At 45.8% G+C, this 16,063-nt stretch overlaps 1 protein-coding gene across 1 annotated transcript; it reads left to right on the plus strand.

Annotated features, from left to right (window-relative positions):
• Positions 1–5,062: 5,062 nt before the first annotated feature.
• Positions 5,063–14,987, plus strand: gc (GC vitamin D binding protein; the record flags this gene model as incomplete). Its single annotated transcript, XM_070442056.1, is given in 7 exon segments — positions 5,063–5,246; positions 5,662–5,794; positions 10,651–10,801; positions 12,450–12,537; positions 14,081–14,219; positions 14,540–14,637; positions 14,748–14,987. Coding segments are annotated over 7 exon segments (956 nt in total), but the record flags the coding sequence as incomplete, so codon positions are not given.
• Positions 14,988–16,063: the final 1,076 nt, after the last annotated feature.

A 16,063-nucleotide genomic window follows, 5' to 3' on the forward strand; every position in this document is an offset into this window, starting at 1 on the left:
GTATTACTTGGGGCTCGTCAGATTGAGGCGACTCTCTGGCAGATGATTACACTGGCTGCTTTATAAAATTAACATTTCACTATTTATTTATTTTTCCATATTTTCCTTGTTTATGTGATCAAAAAATAKAATTAACATTTAAATGAAATTCTTTATGAGTCCTGTGTAGTATTTTAGTATTTTGATACTTTGTGCAAGGCAATTGATAAGCATTAAAAACGGGATGGAACTTCCCGATTGGCGCAGCGGTCTAAGACACACATTGCAGTGCAAACTGCATTGCTACGGATGCTGGTTTGAGGCCCGTGCCGACCGGGAGACCCATGAGGCGATGCACAATTGGCCCAGCGTCGTCCGATTTAGGGGAGGGTTTGGCCGGGCAGGATGTCCTTGTCCCATCGCACTGTAGCGACTCCTGGGGCTGGCCGGGKGCATGCACGCTGACACGGTCACCAAGTGTATGGTGTTTCCCCAAGACTAAATGTTTTTTGTGGATGGGTATAATTTGTATGTATAAAATGTATTATAGTAATATTTAAAATGACTAAATCGGGTAATTTTGTCATTCATTTTTATTCCGAGTCGAGTCTGACACCCGATTCCATGGCGATACAATCAGTTCCGGCCCCCAGGAAGAGGGACGCTTCTGGGCCGATTCCTCATTGCTAGCTGGGACGCTCGCTGTTGGCTAGAGCGCACATATAGCCACTGGTGTAAAGTACTTAGGTAAAAAATACTTGAAAGTACTACTTAAGTAGTTTTTTGGGGGTATCTGTACTTTACTTGACTATTTATATTTTTGACAACTTTTACTTCACTACATTCCTAAAGAAAGTATGTACTTTTTACTCCCTTCATTTTCTCTTACACCCAAACGTACTCGTTACATTTTGAATACTTAGCAGGACAGGTAAGTTGTCTAAATCACACACTTATCAAGAGAACATTCCTCCCTGGTCATCCCTACTGCCTCTGATCTGGGGGACTCACTAAACAGAGAACATCCCTGGTCATCCCTACTGCCTCTGATCTGGGGGACTCACTAAACAGAGAACATCCCTGGTAATCCCTACTGCCTCTGATCTGGGGGACTCACTAAACACACACTTCATTTGTAGCGGGAGGACCACACAACATGTCATCGCATAACTCTCAAGTTTAATTCGATGTGATTGTTACACCGACATTTCTCATTAAATTAATTTTACCCACACAAAAAGATCCCACCTTGTCTAGCGTATTTCGTTTTGTAGACGTTTGGAAGGTTTACAGANATCCCTACTGCCTCTGATCTGGGGGACTCACTAAACACACACTTCATTTGTAGCGGGAGGACCACACAACATGTCATCGCATAACTCTCAAGTTTAATTCGATGTGATTGTTACACCGACATTTCTCATTAAATTAATTTTACCCACACAAAAAGATCCCACCTTGTCTAGCGTATTTCGTTTTGTAGACGTTTGGAAGGTTTACAGAAAAAATGTTTATGTTTCCATCAGACCTGTCATAAAAAAAAATTATCCGACATGTATTTTTCTCGGATAAAAAGGTTGGATGGTAACCTGGTTAATTAATATCACCTGAAAGATCGCGCTTTCTTCTCTCTTCCATGGCAGGCGTAAAAAACAAAGACCAAGTAGATGCGCAATGGATTGTGGTCATCGTAGTTAATTACCACATTTTTATGCGCGAAACTATGTAGAATATTGGCCTGTTGAAAACTCCCTACTACATCGCACAGTTCAGGCTGGATCTGATTTATCTCTAGACAAACTGTGCGATGTGCACATTGAGCGCCAAGAAAAAAAACTAACATGGAATTCAAATAATTTAACCAACGTCGGTCAATTAGTTGTTTAAAAGCCCCAAAAATTACCTAAATGTCTGTTAATTGCTCCAGCACTACAATAAAACGAATTGTTTAAACAATAACGTGCAGAAAGTGTGGCGTCACATACTTTCTCTCGGATTCAACCCCATTTCCTGTCGTCTGATTGATCTGGTCCCCAAGACCCTGGCTCTTCCGTTCAGGTGACGCTACATGAAKAAATCCTATTGAGCTATTGTTCAGGCAACGCTACGTGAAAAAAAATGATAACTATATTGTAAGTACGGTGTCCAGTAGGGGTCAGTGTTAGAAAGGAACTTGAAAAAAACACCGAAACCATGGAGAAATCTGTGGGGGATYTTTGACACCAATTGGTGTGGTCACCGCGTGGTGATGAATGGAGGTAGGTCGAAAAAAGAGAGAAAGTGGAACATATTAMGAATGGAGTGGGYGATTGCACAAACCTTCTGGAAGATATTTTGAAGGAGAAGATGGCTGAAAAGTGGAATATGTTTTGAGGGAATATGGAATGGAGGATCGTACAGAACTTTTGTGAGAGCTAAAGGAGGAACGGGAAGAGAGTGAGGGTGAATTAATTGTAATGGCAGGTGCAGTGATAACCACCGATAAGGAGCTGAGTGTAGTAGAGGGAAGGGGTGTGTTGTGGTGAACAGGGTTGGCGCTCTAGCTCTAGTAGCTCAGAGAAGGAACCTGACGAGAGTGTGGATGTTTAAATTACCTCGACACCGGTGCCCCCGCACACTGACTCGGTACCGGTACCCCCCTGTATATAGCCCCGCTATTGTTATTTTACTGCTGCTCTTTAATTATTTGTTATTTTTATGACTTACTTTTTTTTGTGTTTTCTTAAAACTGCCTTGTTGGTTAAGGGCATGTATGTCAGCATTTCACTGTAAAGTCTACACCTGTTACATTCAGCGCATGTGACAAATACAATTTGATTTGATGTAGTACCTGAGGTGAGGACCGCTGAGTTCGGGCCTCYTCCCAAGTATGAAAAGGATGATTCTGGCCCAGTGGGAGTMAGATTGGTGGAGAGAATGGATCCTMTTTGGCTGATCCATATGTGCTGTCAGGTTGGGTGGAGAAGAGGTTGGGGACTGTTGAGTTGGTGAGAGTAACTGATTTATTGTGGAGTAGTGATGATTTATTGCGTTTCTTCAGTCCAGAGGGAGCGGGCGCTCCAGATCATGTGATTAGGGAATGTGACTTGCTTTGCTCTTCGGAGCAGGGCARCATTGAAAAGTTCCTTGTTGTCTGTGACGCCCGCCGTTTGGTGCAACGCAGACCCAATGGAGTGCATGGGGAAACGGAGAAGACGTTGTCAGTCCTGCTGAGTTTTGATGTAGACTCTTTGCCCGACAAAGGTCAAGTTAGGAAGTGCAAGTTATCGTGTGAGAGCTTTTGTTCCAAAAATGCTACAGTGTTTTAGGTGTCAAGTTTATGGGCATTTTACAGCAGTGTGTAAGAGGGAGAATCCTAGATGTGAGAAGTGTGAACAGTTGCAGGGGGTGTTGAATGGTAGTATTGTGGCCTTTCAGACCGTTGGTTAGACAGGGTTAAATAGAGGAATGGGCGGTGGGTTTCTTAGAGAGCTAATAGRTGTCAGGGCAATTTTCCTTTCCCTAGTTTTCTATTACCTTATCCAGAATGTAATGTKGTTTAAGCTGTGAATGGCCTCACACACCAGTACAGTAGGTGGCGGTGTATGCAGCTAAAAGTTGGATGTGATCCGCCAAAAACAAATCCTAAAGAAGAAGAAATCAGTGTGAATACGCATTTTGCCACGTTTTTTAATTTTTAACAAGTGATCAAACGAAGCTTCGGACGTCATTGATCACGTTGTAATGTTACTTTGAAACGAGCATCGGWWTATTACGTCGGCTCAGTAATGCGCTGAAAACTGCATCAGAGCTCCGGTATCAATAGTCCCATCACTACTGTGGAAAGCATTGGAATCAACATCGGCCAGCATCCCTGTGCAACGCTTTCGACACTTTGTAGATTCCATGGTCCGCCGAATTGAGGCTGTTCTGAGGGCAAAAAGGGGGGGGAGCAACTCAATAATAGGAAGATGTTCCTAATGTTTTGTACAGTCAGTGTAGATGTCATTCAGTTTGTTTGTGCGTGTTTTGTGCTTTTGTAATGTAGTGTGGGTGTTGTGTGTCCACGTGTTTAAGTACATGGGGGTGTGTAATTTGTGTAGGCTAAAAGTTTGTTGACAGTCCAAGAGGGGGTGTTTGTGTAAGATTGCGGGGGTGTAGGTCTTTTCCTGGGCACATGAACCCAATCAGACCCGAGACTGCTTTTCATTTATCTGATCGTCATTCATCTGCATGTCCACCGCCTTGTATTTCGCCTCACAATMAAGTGTTTTAACATTTCCTTTTCAGGACGATCAGGGCTACAAGTAGAACGCAACGCTTATTTTGACATAAACATGTTCATTCGGGAGTTTTATTGACAACAATTGTACATAAACAGTTGCATTCATGAGTTTTATTGACAACAATTTTGCATAAACAGTTTCATTCATGAGTTTTATTATTGACAACGCATATATACATGGTATAAGAACGCACATCATCTATTGGCCTACTGATAATGAATTACAAAACAGGTAAAACACCTGATACCATTCACCTTTCAGTATTATTTCTGTTATTTTAACATGAATAGTGAGGATTGTGATTGCTTTTTATGGTTGTGTTTTTATTTTTTTATCTTTGTGTACTTCCTTGTAAAATAGACCTTTGTGTTAATGGGATCTCATCCCTGCTTAAATAAAGGTTACATAAATAAACCATTGAACCTTGTTCCATTGTAGGCTACTATAGGTTGTATATAGGTAGAATCAGTTTAGATCGATTCACGTGGAAATATTTACTCGTCAGGTGGCAGGTTTGTATGGGGACAGTTTGGAGACACAGCAGAGTGGACGTTGTACCTTCAGACCTTTGTGTCGCCGGCCGCTCACCCCCCCCCCCAATAACATCACACAGATTCTGCACTTCCATCTCCAAGGATAGGAATCTTTTGTAATATGTGTAATATGGGAGGTTGGATTTCCATATAACTAACTAGAAAACATTTAATCTGACCAACAGTGTGTACTGAGAGACCACTGTGTGACAGTCAGACCCAAATGAGAGAGAGGTTAGCTAATGATTGACACTGACAAATTCCACAAAAGTATAAAGAAGCCTGCGTCTCTCTGCTCTTGGGCTCAAATGCTAGATCCCCTCTTCCATCCATCCCTCCGTCCGTGAGTCTTACCTTCCGTCATGCAGTGGTTGGCTGTCTGCAGCCTGTTGGTTCTGCTGTGTGTATCAGCCCGGTCTCATAATCAGATCTGTACCATCTTCACAGAGGCCAAGAAAGATGATTCAAAGCTATGTGAGTAAATCTATGTGAGTATAGTGAGTGCTTTGTGAGAAAAGTGTTAAAAGCTTTTATTTCATCACTGCCTTAATATGGTTCTTTTGTTTTCAAACACACCTGATGCCTGGCACCTCAGATTCTTTAACCACTTAATACTTTTACATGGATTTGATTTGTCCTATTTTGTTCATCTGTATTTCTCTGCTATGGCTGATTTAAAATGGACGGGGTTCTAACAGCAGAGTAAGTGTAAATATTTTGGTGAAGTGTCGTAATCTTACTGTGTGTGGTGTGTGTTCTGTGTGTGTGTGTGCTGTGTGTGTGTCGTGTGTGTGTGTGTGGTGTGTGTGTGTGTGTGTGTGTGTGTGTGTGTGTGTGTGTGTGTGTGTGTGTGTGTGTGTGTGTGTGTGTTGTTGTGTGTGTAGGGCCACTAGTAGGGCTGGTCTCAGAACCTCTCAGACTAGTTTGTTGGATGGCGTGGTGCCCCTGGTTGGCGAAGCCTTCACCATGGGCATCCAATGCTGCTCAGACGAACCCCTAGAAGCTGCCAAGGGCGTGGTGAGAGACCCAACCACACACTTCATCTAACTGACACATGCCAAATCACATTGATGTGCCCAGCCCAGCCAGAGGTAGGGGCCAGTGTAAGAGTAGGGTAGGGGACAGGGATAGAGGGTAGGCGAGGGGAGGGGCCAGATGGGGTAGGTAGGGAGGGGAGGGGCCAGCCCGGCCCAGTGGTAGGGAGGGGAGGGGCCGAGGTAGGGGGCAGGCGAGGGGAGGCCCATCCCAGCCAGAGGTAGGGGCCAGATTTAAGGGTAGGTAGGGAGGGGAGGGGCGAGCGATAGGGGGCAGGGAGGGAGGGGCCAGCCCGGCCAGTGGGTAGGGAGGGGAGGGGCCAGCCCGGCCAGTGGTAGGGAGGGGAAGGGCCAGTCCGGTCAGTCGGTAGGGAGGGGCCAGCCTTGCCGGGGGGGTCCAGCGGTAGGAGGTAGGGAGGGGCCAGCCCGGCCAGTGGTAGGGAGGGGAGGCCAGCCTTGCCGGGGGGGGGGGGGAGGTCCAGCGGTGGAGGTTGGGAGGGAGGGCGCCAGCACGGTAGTGGTAGGGGCCAGAGTAGAGAGGGGAGGGGCCAGAGTAGGGAGGGGGGGGCCGCCCGGCCAGTAATAGGGGTCAGAGGTAGGGAAGGGAGGGGCCAGATAAGGGGGGGAGGTAGGGAGGGACTTGCCCAGCCAGAGGGAGGGGCCAGAGGTAGGGGTTTGTATGTAATTTGGCATTAGTGACTGTGTTTTTAGTCAATGTTTCAGACGTTTAACATTTTTGTTTTAACCCTTAATTGGCACACCTGCTTTAATTAGTCAAAGGCTTGATGATTATTTCAAATCAAATTCAAGCTTTATTTATACAACGCATTTCAGACATGGAATGCAACACAATGTGTTTCACAGGAAAAGAAAACAAAAAAAACAACGAAAATAAAAGCAGAAAAAATGTCCTACACAAACAAACATAACATTTAAAAAATAAAGAATGACAAAAACTGAACAACTAAAAAGCACCATAAGGAAAAGCAAAGTTAAAAAGGTGTGTTTTAAGATCTCTTTCAAATATGTCCACAGTTTCAGTCCCCCTCAGGTTCTCTGGCAGGTTACTCTAGAGGCTGGGGACATAGTAATAAAGGCTGCCTCTCCATGCCTCTTGGTCCCTCAGGTTCTCTGCCAGGCTATTCAAGAGGCTGGGGACATCAGTAACTAAAGGCTGCCTCTCCATGCCTCTTGGTCCCCTCAGGTTTCTCTGCAGGCTATTCCAGAGGCTGGGACATAGTAACTAAAGGCTGTCTCTCCATGCCTCTTGGTCCCCCTCAGGTTCTCTGCCAGGCTATTCCAGAGGCTGGGGACATAGTAACTAAAGGCTGCCTCTCCATGCCTCTTGGTCCCCTCAGGTTCTCTGCCAGGCTATTCCAGAGGCTGGGGACATAGTAACTAAAGGCTGCCTCTCCATGCCTCTTGGTCCCCTCAGGTTCTCTGCCAGGCTATTCCAGGAAGGCTGGGGACATAGTAAACTAAAGGCTGCCTCTCCATGCCTCTTGGTCCCTCAGGTTCTCTGCCAGGCTATTCCAGAGGCTGGGACAAAGTAACTAAAGGCTGCCTCTCCATGTCTCTTGGTCCCCCTCAGGTTCTCTGCCAGGCTGTTCCAGAGGCTGGGGGCATAGTAACTAAAGGCTGCCTCTCCATGCCTCTTGGTCCCCTCAGGTTTCTCTGGCAGGTTACTCCAGAGGCTGGGGACATAGTAACTAAAGGCTGCCTCTCCATGCCTCTTGGTCCTGGGCTTTGGGATAGTTTAAAGGTCAGAAGACCTGAGGGACCTACTGGGTACATAACTTAAAATCATATCTGACATGTATTGTGGTGCACAATTGTGGAGTGGTTGTAAAAATCAATTGAAGAATCGTGCAATTAATTCTAAAACTCACAGGCAGCCAGTGCCAAGACTTTAAACGGGTGTAATGTGTGCTCTCCATCTGGTCTTGGTCAGGTACCCACGCTGCAGCATTCTGTATGTTTTGCAGTTGACCAATGGCTTTCTGTGGGTAGACCAGACAGGAGAGTATTACAGTAGTCAAGCCTACTTGTAATTAAAGCATGGGTGAGTCTCTCTGTATCAGCCTGAGAGAAAAACGGCCAACAACCATGGCAATGTTCCTCAGGTGGTAAAAAGCTATTTTGGCCACATTCCTAATGTATGAATCGAAAGTGAGTTTAGAATCTAAAATAACACCTAGGTTATTTACCTGGTGTTTTGTTCTTTATTGCCGTGAATTAAAAATATGCTGCCAGATTCTCTTACTGGGCTTAAGTACCTCGGTCTTGTCTTCTAAAAAAAAAAAAGGCTTAAGTTTGTGATATCACTTTACTGAGCATGTCTGTGTCATCAGGTCTTGACTGATACCCAGCCTAATGGTGGTTATCTATCTCTGAAATGTGCCGCAAAACATATCACATTTAGATGTGGACAAAGTTCACATTAGGTTTGAGAGGGGGGTAGGATTTTCAGGCTATCAATGAATCGAGAAAGAGCCACACTCTAATTATTCTGATTTAATATGGTGATCAAGTTACAAAAATTTGCCCATTTCTTAAATAATGTGTTCAGTATTACTCCTGAGCTGTGGGCAACAAGGTAGTATAAATCCCCAGTTGGTGATCAGAGAAACCAACATCAACAGTATGGCTGTGGTTATGGGTGGGCCCAGTAGAAAGCCCCTTGGTAAAAACCAGGTCCGAGAGTATGGACTGTGGTTATGGCTGGGCCCAGTAGAAAGCCCGCTTGGTAATAACCAGTCCAGAGTATGGCTGTGGTTATGGGTGGGCCCAGTAGAAAGCCTCTTGGTAATAACCAGGTCCAGAGTATGGCTGTGGTTATGGGTGGGCCCAGTAGAAAGCCCCTTGGTATAACCAGGTCCAGAGTATGGCTGCGGTTATGGGTGGGCCCAGTAGAAAGCCCTTGGTAATAACCAGGTCCAGAGTATGGCTGTGGTTATGGCTGGGCCCAGTAGAAAGCCCCTTGGTTAAATAACCAGGTCCAGAGTATGGCTGTGGTTATGGGTGGGCCCAGAGAAAGCCGCCTTAGGTAATAACCAGGTCCAGAGTATGGCTGTGGTTATGGGTGGCCCAGTAGAAAGCCCCTTGGTAATAACCAGGTCCAGAGTATGGCTGTGGTTATGGGTGGGCCAGAGAAAGCCCCTTGGTAATAACCAGGTCCAGAGTATGGCTGTGGTTATGGGTGGGCCCCAGTAGAAAAAGCCCCTTGGTAATAACCAGGTCCAGAGTATGGCTTGGTTTATGGGTGGGCCCAGTAGAAAGCCCCTTGGTAATAACCAGGTCGCAGGTATGGCTGTGGTTATGGGTGGGCCCAGTAGAAAGCCCCTTGGTAATAACCAGGTCCAGAGTATGGCTGTGGTTATGGGTGGGCCCAGCAGAAAACCCCTTGGTAATAACCAGGTCCAGAGTATGGCTGTGGTTATGGGTGGGCCCAGTAGAAAGCCCTTGGTAATAACCAGGTCCAGAGTATGGCTGTGGTTATGGTGGGCCAGTAAGAAAGCCCCTTTGGTAATAACCAGGTCCAGAGTAATGGCTGTGGTTTATGGGTGGGCCAGTAGAAAGCCCCTTGTAATAACCAGGTCCAGAGTATGGCTGTGGTTATGGGTGGGCCCAGTAGAAAGCCCCTTGGTAATAACCAGGTCCCAGAGTATGCGCTGTGGTTATGGGTGGGCCCAGTAGAAAGCCCCTTGGTAATAACCAGGTCCAGAGTATGGCTGTGGTTATGGGTGGGCCCAGCAGAAAGCCCCTTGGTAATAACCAGGTCCAGAGTATAGCCACGGTTATGGGTGGGCCCAGTAACATGTTGGATAAAGTCCATAGAGCTCAAAAGATTCATAATTCAATGGCCTTGGAGTCAGTCTCTTTATCAACATGAATATTAAAATCACCCAACACAATGAGTTTATCATAGTTCTCAAGGACAATAGACAATAGTTCAGAGAAATCAGTACAGAAAGTGGGGCAGTGCTTTGGTGGCCTATACAGGGTTATGGTCAGCACTGGTGGCTGACATTTTAAACAGTATAGCATGATGCACTGGTGGCTGACATTTTAAACAGTATAGCATGATGCACTGGTGGCTGACATTTTAAACAGTATAGCATGATGCTCAAAAGACCCAATGTCGCCATACGAAATGTCCTTTCAGCTGAGAGCATTAGTAAATTGAATCACGTGTGCCAATTTAGGTTTACAACTAAAATGGAGAACGCCTGTGGGGGGCAGAGGAGAGGGTTGGGAAACCCTGGCTTAAAGGCCCAGTGCTGTCAAAAAACGTGATCCCCCCCCCCTGTGTTTTATATATATTTCCACACCAAGAGGTTGGAATAATATTGTGAAATTGTCAAAAGTATGATAAAGCCCTTTTAGTTCAAGTGGCTGTTTGAAAAGGCCGCCTGAAATTTCATCCTGTTTTGGTGGGATGGAGTTTTGGCCTTCCATGGTGACATCACCAGTCGGGACATAATTAATAGACCAATAAGAAAGAGTTCCAAGCCTCTCCGCCAATAACAGATAGTTTTCCGTTTCCCCCTCCCCACTCAGACCACACACAGACAGTCCTACCAAAATTCTTGCTTGAGAAATAGCTCTTTGCGAAGAAGATATTTTTGTTTATTTTTGACCATTTTAATTGAAAACAATCACAGTAAAGGTACTTAATTGCTACCCAGAAATGATTTGATATTCAGATAAAAAACGTCCGGACCTTTAATAAATGAATCCCTCTAGAGTCCTCTATCTATCTCTATGGTTTTTGAATGTCCTGTACAGATACAACAGCACCCTCTGCTGGCTAAAAGGTGTACTACTATGTGTGTGCAGGCAGACCTGTTCCAGAGTGCTGTGTGTTCGTCTGAGACCTTAGTTGAGAAGAGCAATCTGAAGCACTGCTGCGAGAAGACTGCCACTGAGAGAACACACTGCTTCGTGGACCACAAGGCCAAGGTAATTTAGGCCGGCCCCTCTGAGTCAGGTTCCTCTCTTGGTTTCTTTGTGATATTTTATATTTTGGCTTGTTTAAAGTTTTAGTGTGCTGTTTTTTTTTTAAACGGTTCGAATTAATAACTAAACTTCTAGTGATTTTCTACATTTACATTTTAGTCATTTAGCAGATGCTAGGTGAGGTGATTCATTTAAGATACACTACATGACCAAAAGTATGTGACACCTGCTCGTCGAAGACCTCATTCTAAAATCATGGACATTAATATGGAGTTTGTTCCCCCCTTTGCTGAAAAACAGCGTCCACTTCTGGGAAGGCTTTTCACTAGATTTGAACATTGCTGCAGGGACTTGCTTCCATTCAGCCATAAGAGTATTAGTGAGGTCAGCAGATTAGGCTTAGCCTCGGTATCGCAGTCGGCGTTCCAATTCATCCCAAAGTGTCGATGGGGTTGAGGTCAGGGCTCTTTGCATGCCAGTCAAGTTCTTTCGCCACGATCTACCAACAAATTATTTATATACCCTTCTTACATCAGCTGAACAAAGTCTGTACAAGAAACCCGCCAAACCCCAAACACAAGCAAATGCAGGTGTAGAACACAGTGGCTAGGAAAAACTCCCTAGAAAGGCCAAACCTAGGAAAAACCTAGAGAGGAAGCAGGCTATGAGGGTGGCCAGTCCACTTCTGGCAAACCATTTCTGTATGGACCTCCGCTTTGTCACCGGGGCTTTTCATGCTGAAACAGGAAAGGGGCCTTCCCCCAAATGTCACAAGTGTATACCCGTGCGTCTAAAGATTTCGCCTTCACTGAACTAAGGGGCCCGAACCATGAAATAGACCCCAGACCTATTATTCTCCTCCACCAAACTTTACAGTTGGCACTATGCATTGGGGCAGGTAGCATTCTCCTGGCATCTGCCAAACCCAGATTCGTCCATTGGGCTGCCAGATGGTGAAGCGTGATTCATCACTCCAGAGAATGTTTTCCACGCTCCAGAGTCAATGTGGCGAGCTTTACACCACTCCAGCTGAGATGCATGTGCGCATGGTGATGTTAAGGCTTGTCGGCAGTGCTCGGCCATGGAAACCCATTTCATGAAGCTCTCAACAAATATTCTTGTGCTGAAGTTGCTTTCAGAGGCAGTTTGAACTCGGTAGTGAGCGTTGCAACCGAGGACATGCACTGTGCTTCAGCACTCGGTGGTCCCGTTCTGTGAGCTTGTGTGGCTACCACTTCACGGCTGAGCCATTGTTGCTCCTAGACGTCTCCAACTTCACATAACAGCACTTACATTTGACCAGGGGCTCTAGCAGTCATACATTTTACGAAACTGACTATTTGGAAAGGTGCATGCTATGAAAGTGCCACGTTGAAAGTCACTGAGCTCTTCAGTACAGGCCATTCTACTGCAAATGTTTGTCTATGGAGATTCATGGCTTGTGCTCGATTCTATACACCTGTCAGCAACGGGTGTGACTGAAATAGCTGAATCCACTCCTTTTATATTTATATAGTGTAGCTAGTGGACAGCAAGCACACATTTCACAGCTACGTGCTCTTTGAGTCTAGGCCGGGACACGGTAAAAGCAGTGACAACTGCTGAAAAAAAGGGCTTTATGGATGCATTTGAGTAATGGGTTGGTTGTTTGATTGATTGATTGATTGATTAATTGTAAGATTCCCGGGACCTGTCCCTCACCTCTGAGTCGCCAGCTGCAGACCAGTGTGAAGACTTTAAGAAGGACCGCAAGGATTTCGTCGAGAGGTAAGTGGATCCACTCAACTCATGTGGCCGTGGCCGACGCTCAGTTTGAACCTGGTCTCCTCCAGGCACTAAAATACTGTGTTAGGACAGCTCCTCCAGGCAGCTAAAATACTGTGTTAGGACAGGTCTCCAGGCAGCTAAATACGTGTTAGGACAGGCTCCTCCAGGCAGCTAAAATACTGTTTAGACAGTCTCTCCAGGCAGCTAAAATACTGTGTTAGGACAGTCTCCTCCAGGCAGCTAAAATACTGTGTTAGGACAGGTCTCCCCCAGGCAGCTAAAATACTGTGTTAGGACAGGTCTCCTCCAGCAAAATACTGTTAGGACAGGTCTCCTCCAGGCAGCTAAATACTGTGTTAGGACGCTCAGTTTGAACTGGGACAGGTCTCCTCCAGGCAGCTAAAATACTGTGTTAGGACAGGTCTCCTCCAGGCAGCTAAAATACTGTGTTAGGACGCTGAGTTTGAACCAGGTCTCCTCCAGGCAGCTTAAAATACTGTGTTAGGACACTGAGTTTGAACCAGGTCTCCTCCAGGCAGCTAAAATACTGTGTTAGGACGCTGAGTTTGAACCAGGTCTCCTCCAAGCAACTAAAATACTGTGTTAGGACGCTGAGTTTGAACCAGGTCTCCTCCAGCAGCTAAAATACTGTGTTAGGACGCTGAGTTTGAACCAGGTCTCCTCCAGGCAGCTAAAATACTGTGTTAGGACGCTGAGTTTGAACCAGTCTCCTCCAAGCAACTAAAATACTGTTTAGGACGCTGAGTTTGAACCAGGTCTCCTCCAAGCAACTAAAATACTGTGTTAGGACGCTGAGTTTGAACCTGGTCTCCTCCAAGCAACTAAAAAACTGTGTTAGGACGCTGATTGTGAACCTGGTCTCCTCCAAGCAACTAAAATACTGTGTTAGGACGCTGAGTTGAACCAGGTCTCCTCCAAGCAACTAAAATACTGTGTTAGGACGCTGATTTGAACCTGGTCTCCTCCAAGCAACTAAAAATACTGTGTTAGGACGCTGAGTTTGAACCTGTCTCCTCCAAGCAGCTAAAATACTGTGTTAGGACGCTGAGTTTGAACCAGGTCTCCTCCAGGCAGCTAAAATACTGTTTTAGGACGCTGAGTTGAACCAGGTCCCTCCAGGCAGCTAAAATACTGTGTTAGGACGCTGAGTTTGAACCAGGTCTCCTCCAAGAACTAAAATACTTGTTAGGACCGAGTTTGAACCAGGTCTCCTCCAAGCAACTAAAATACTGTGTTAGGACGCTGAGTTTGAACCTGGTCTCCTCCAAGCAACTAAAATACTTGTGTTAGGACGCTGAGTTTGAACCATGCTCCTCCAAGCAACTAAAATACTGTGTTAGGACGCTGAGTTTGAACCTGTCTCCTCCAAGCAACTAAAATACTTGTTAGAGCTGAGTTTGAACCAGGTCTCTTCCAGCAGCTAAAATACTGTGTTAGGACGCTGAATTTGAACCTGGTCTCCTCCAGGCAGCTAAAATACTGTGTTAGGACGCTGAGCTGAAGCCAAGGTGTTGTGTTTCAGCTTCATCTTCAGGTTCTCCAAGCGCAACACCATGCTACCTCCTCACGTGATCCTGGCTGTCACTAAGAGTTACGGAGAGGTTCTGGCTACCTGCTGTGGGAAGAGTGAGGCCGAGGCCCAGACCTGCTTCAACACCAAGGTCAGGAAGTGTCCAAAATGGCACCCTATTCSCTATATAGTGCACTATATTTYACCAGAACCCTATRAGGGTTCCATRTTGGATGCTGTTTCGTGTCCGTTTAGCAGACGCTCTTATCCAGAGCAACTAGGGCACATCGACAGATTTTTCACTTAGTCYGCACTGGGATTCGAACCAGCAACCTTTTGGTTACTAGCCCAYTGCACTTAACTGCTAGGCTACCTGTCGCTCCCATTCTCAATTTAATTCAACCACCTTTATTGGCATGGAAAGTAAAGCACCTACATAGCCAAAGAGAACATTCTCTCTCTCTTTTTCAGAAACCTACGTTCGAACACTTCGTCAGGAACCGTGTCAATGAACTGAAGGCCCTGTGCATTGTCCACAACAAATATGGAGACCGCATTTTCAAGGCCAAGTAAGACATGGCAATCTAAAAAATCTATGGTTCTAATTGGCTAAGAGCTAGGAGAGCCTTCCCCTGGGCCAGTCTTATTGGTTGACGCGTGTGTCTGTCTGTTCTAACAGGAAGATGATCCAGTACAGTCAGAAGATGCCTCAGGCCTCGTTCCAGGAGATGAAAGGCATTGTAGACAAGATCGTAGCCACTACTGCCCCCTGCTGCAGCGGAGACATGATCACATGCATGAAGCGGAGAGTAGGTTATTTCATCTCATTTCCTCTTTCATTTCCTCCTCTTTCTTCCCACACTCACACTTTCATTTACTTCTCTCTCTTTACCTTATATGTCATTCTCTCCACCCTCCTGTATCTGATAGTGGTGTGTGTCCGTTCTCCTTATCTGATAGGTGTGTGTGTGGTATGTGTGTGTGTGTGTGTGTGTGTGTGTTGTGTGTGTGTGTCCGTCTCCTTATCTGATAGCGTTTGTGTGTGTCCGTTCCTTATCTGATAGCTGGTTGTTGTCAGTCTCCTTATCTTGATTGTGGGTGTGTGTTGTGTGTTGTTCTGTGCTAGTGACTGGTATGTTTGTCTTGTGCTAGCTGGACTTGGTATGTTTGTCTTGTGGCTAGGTTGACTGGTATGTTGTTCTGTTGCTAGCTGACTGGTATGTGTGTCTGTGCTAGCTGACTGGTGTGTTAGATGGTGTGGGTGCTCGAGTGGTCTGACTGGTATGTTTGTCTGTGCTAGCTGTGTGTTGGAGCTGTGGAGGTGGTGGTTGTCGTGCTAGCTGACTGGTATGTGTGTCTGTGCTAGCTGAACTGGTATGTTTGTCTGTGCTAGCTGATGGTGTGTGTGTTGTGTGTCTGTGCTAGGCTGACTGGTTGTGTGTTGTGTTTGTGCTGCTGACTTGTGTGTGTGTGTATGTTTGTGTGTTGTGTTGTAGTGTCTGTGTGTGGTGTATGTGTTGTGTTTGTTGCTCGTTATAGTGCTGATGTGTGTGACTGGGTTGATTGCCTCGTTTGTTCTTTGATATCTGATAGTGCTGTTGGTGTGGTCTCGCGTCTACTCGTGTATTGTTCGCATTGTGCTAGTGGTGTAGCTTGGTTGTCTCATATTCTCTGTCTCACTTGTGCTAGTTCTGACTGGTTTGTTGTTGTTGTGCTGGGTCGTGTGCTCTGGTGTCCGTATATTTCTGTCTTTGTATTCTGATACTCCTTTTGTGAGGGTGTGTGAGTCGGAGCTGATGGAGAGCCTGGATGTCCGTCTCCTTATCTGATAGTGTGTGTTGTCCGTCTCCTTATCTGATTAGTGTGTGTGTGTGTGTGTGTCCGTCTCCTTATTCTGATAGTGTGTGTGTGTGTTGATCCGTCTCCTTATCTGATAGTGTGTGTCCGTTTCTCCTACAGAAGTGCTGGTTAGACGAGGGTGTGTGGAACCCGTAG

The sequence above is a fragment of the Salvelinus sp. IW2-2015 genome, unplaced genomic scaffold (assembly GCF_002910315.2).
Source record: "Salvelinus sp. IW2-2015 unplaced genomic scaffold, ASM291031v2 Un_scaffold5698, whole genome shotgun sequence".
Classification (NCBI taxonomy): domain Eukaryota; kingdom Metazoa; phylum Chordata; class Actinopteri; order Salmoniformes; family Salmonidae; genus Salvelinus; species Salvelinus sp. IW2-2015.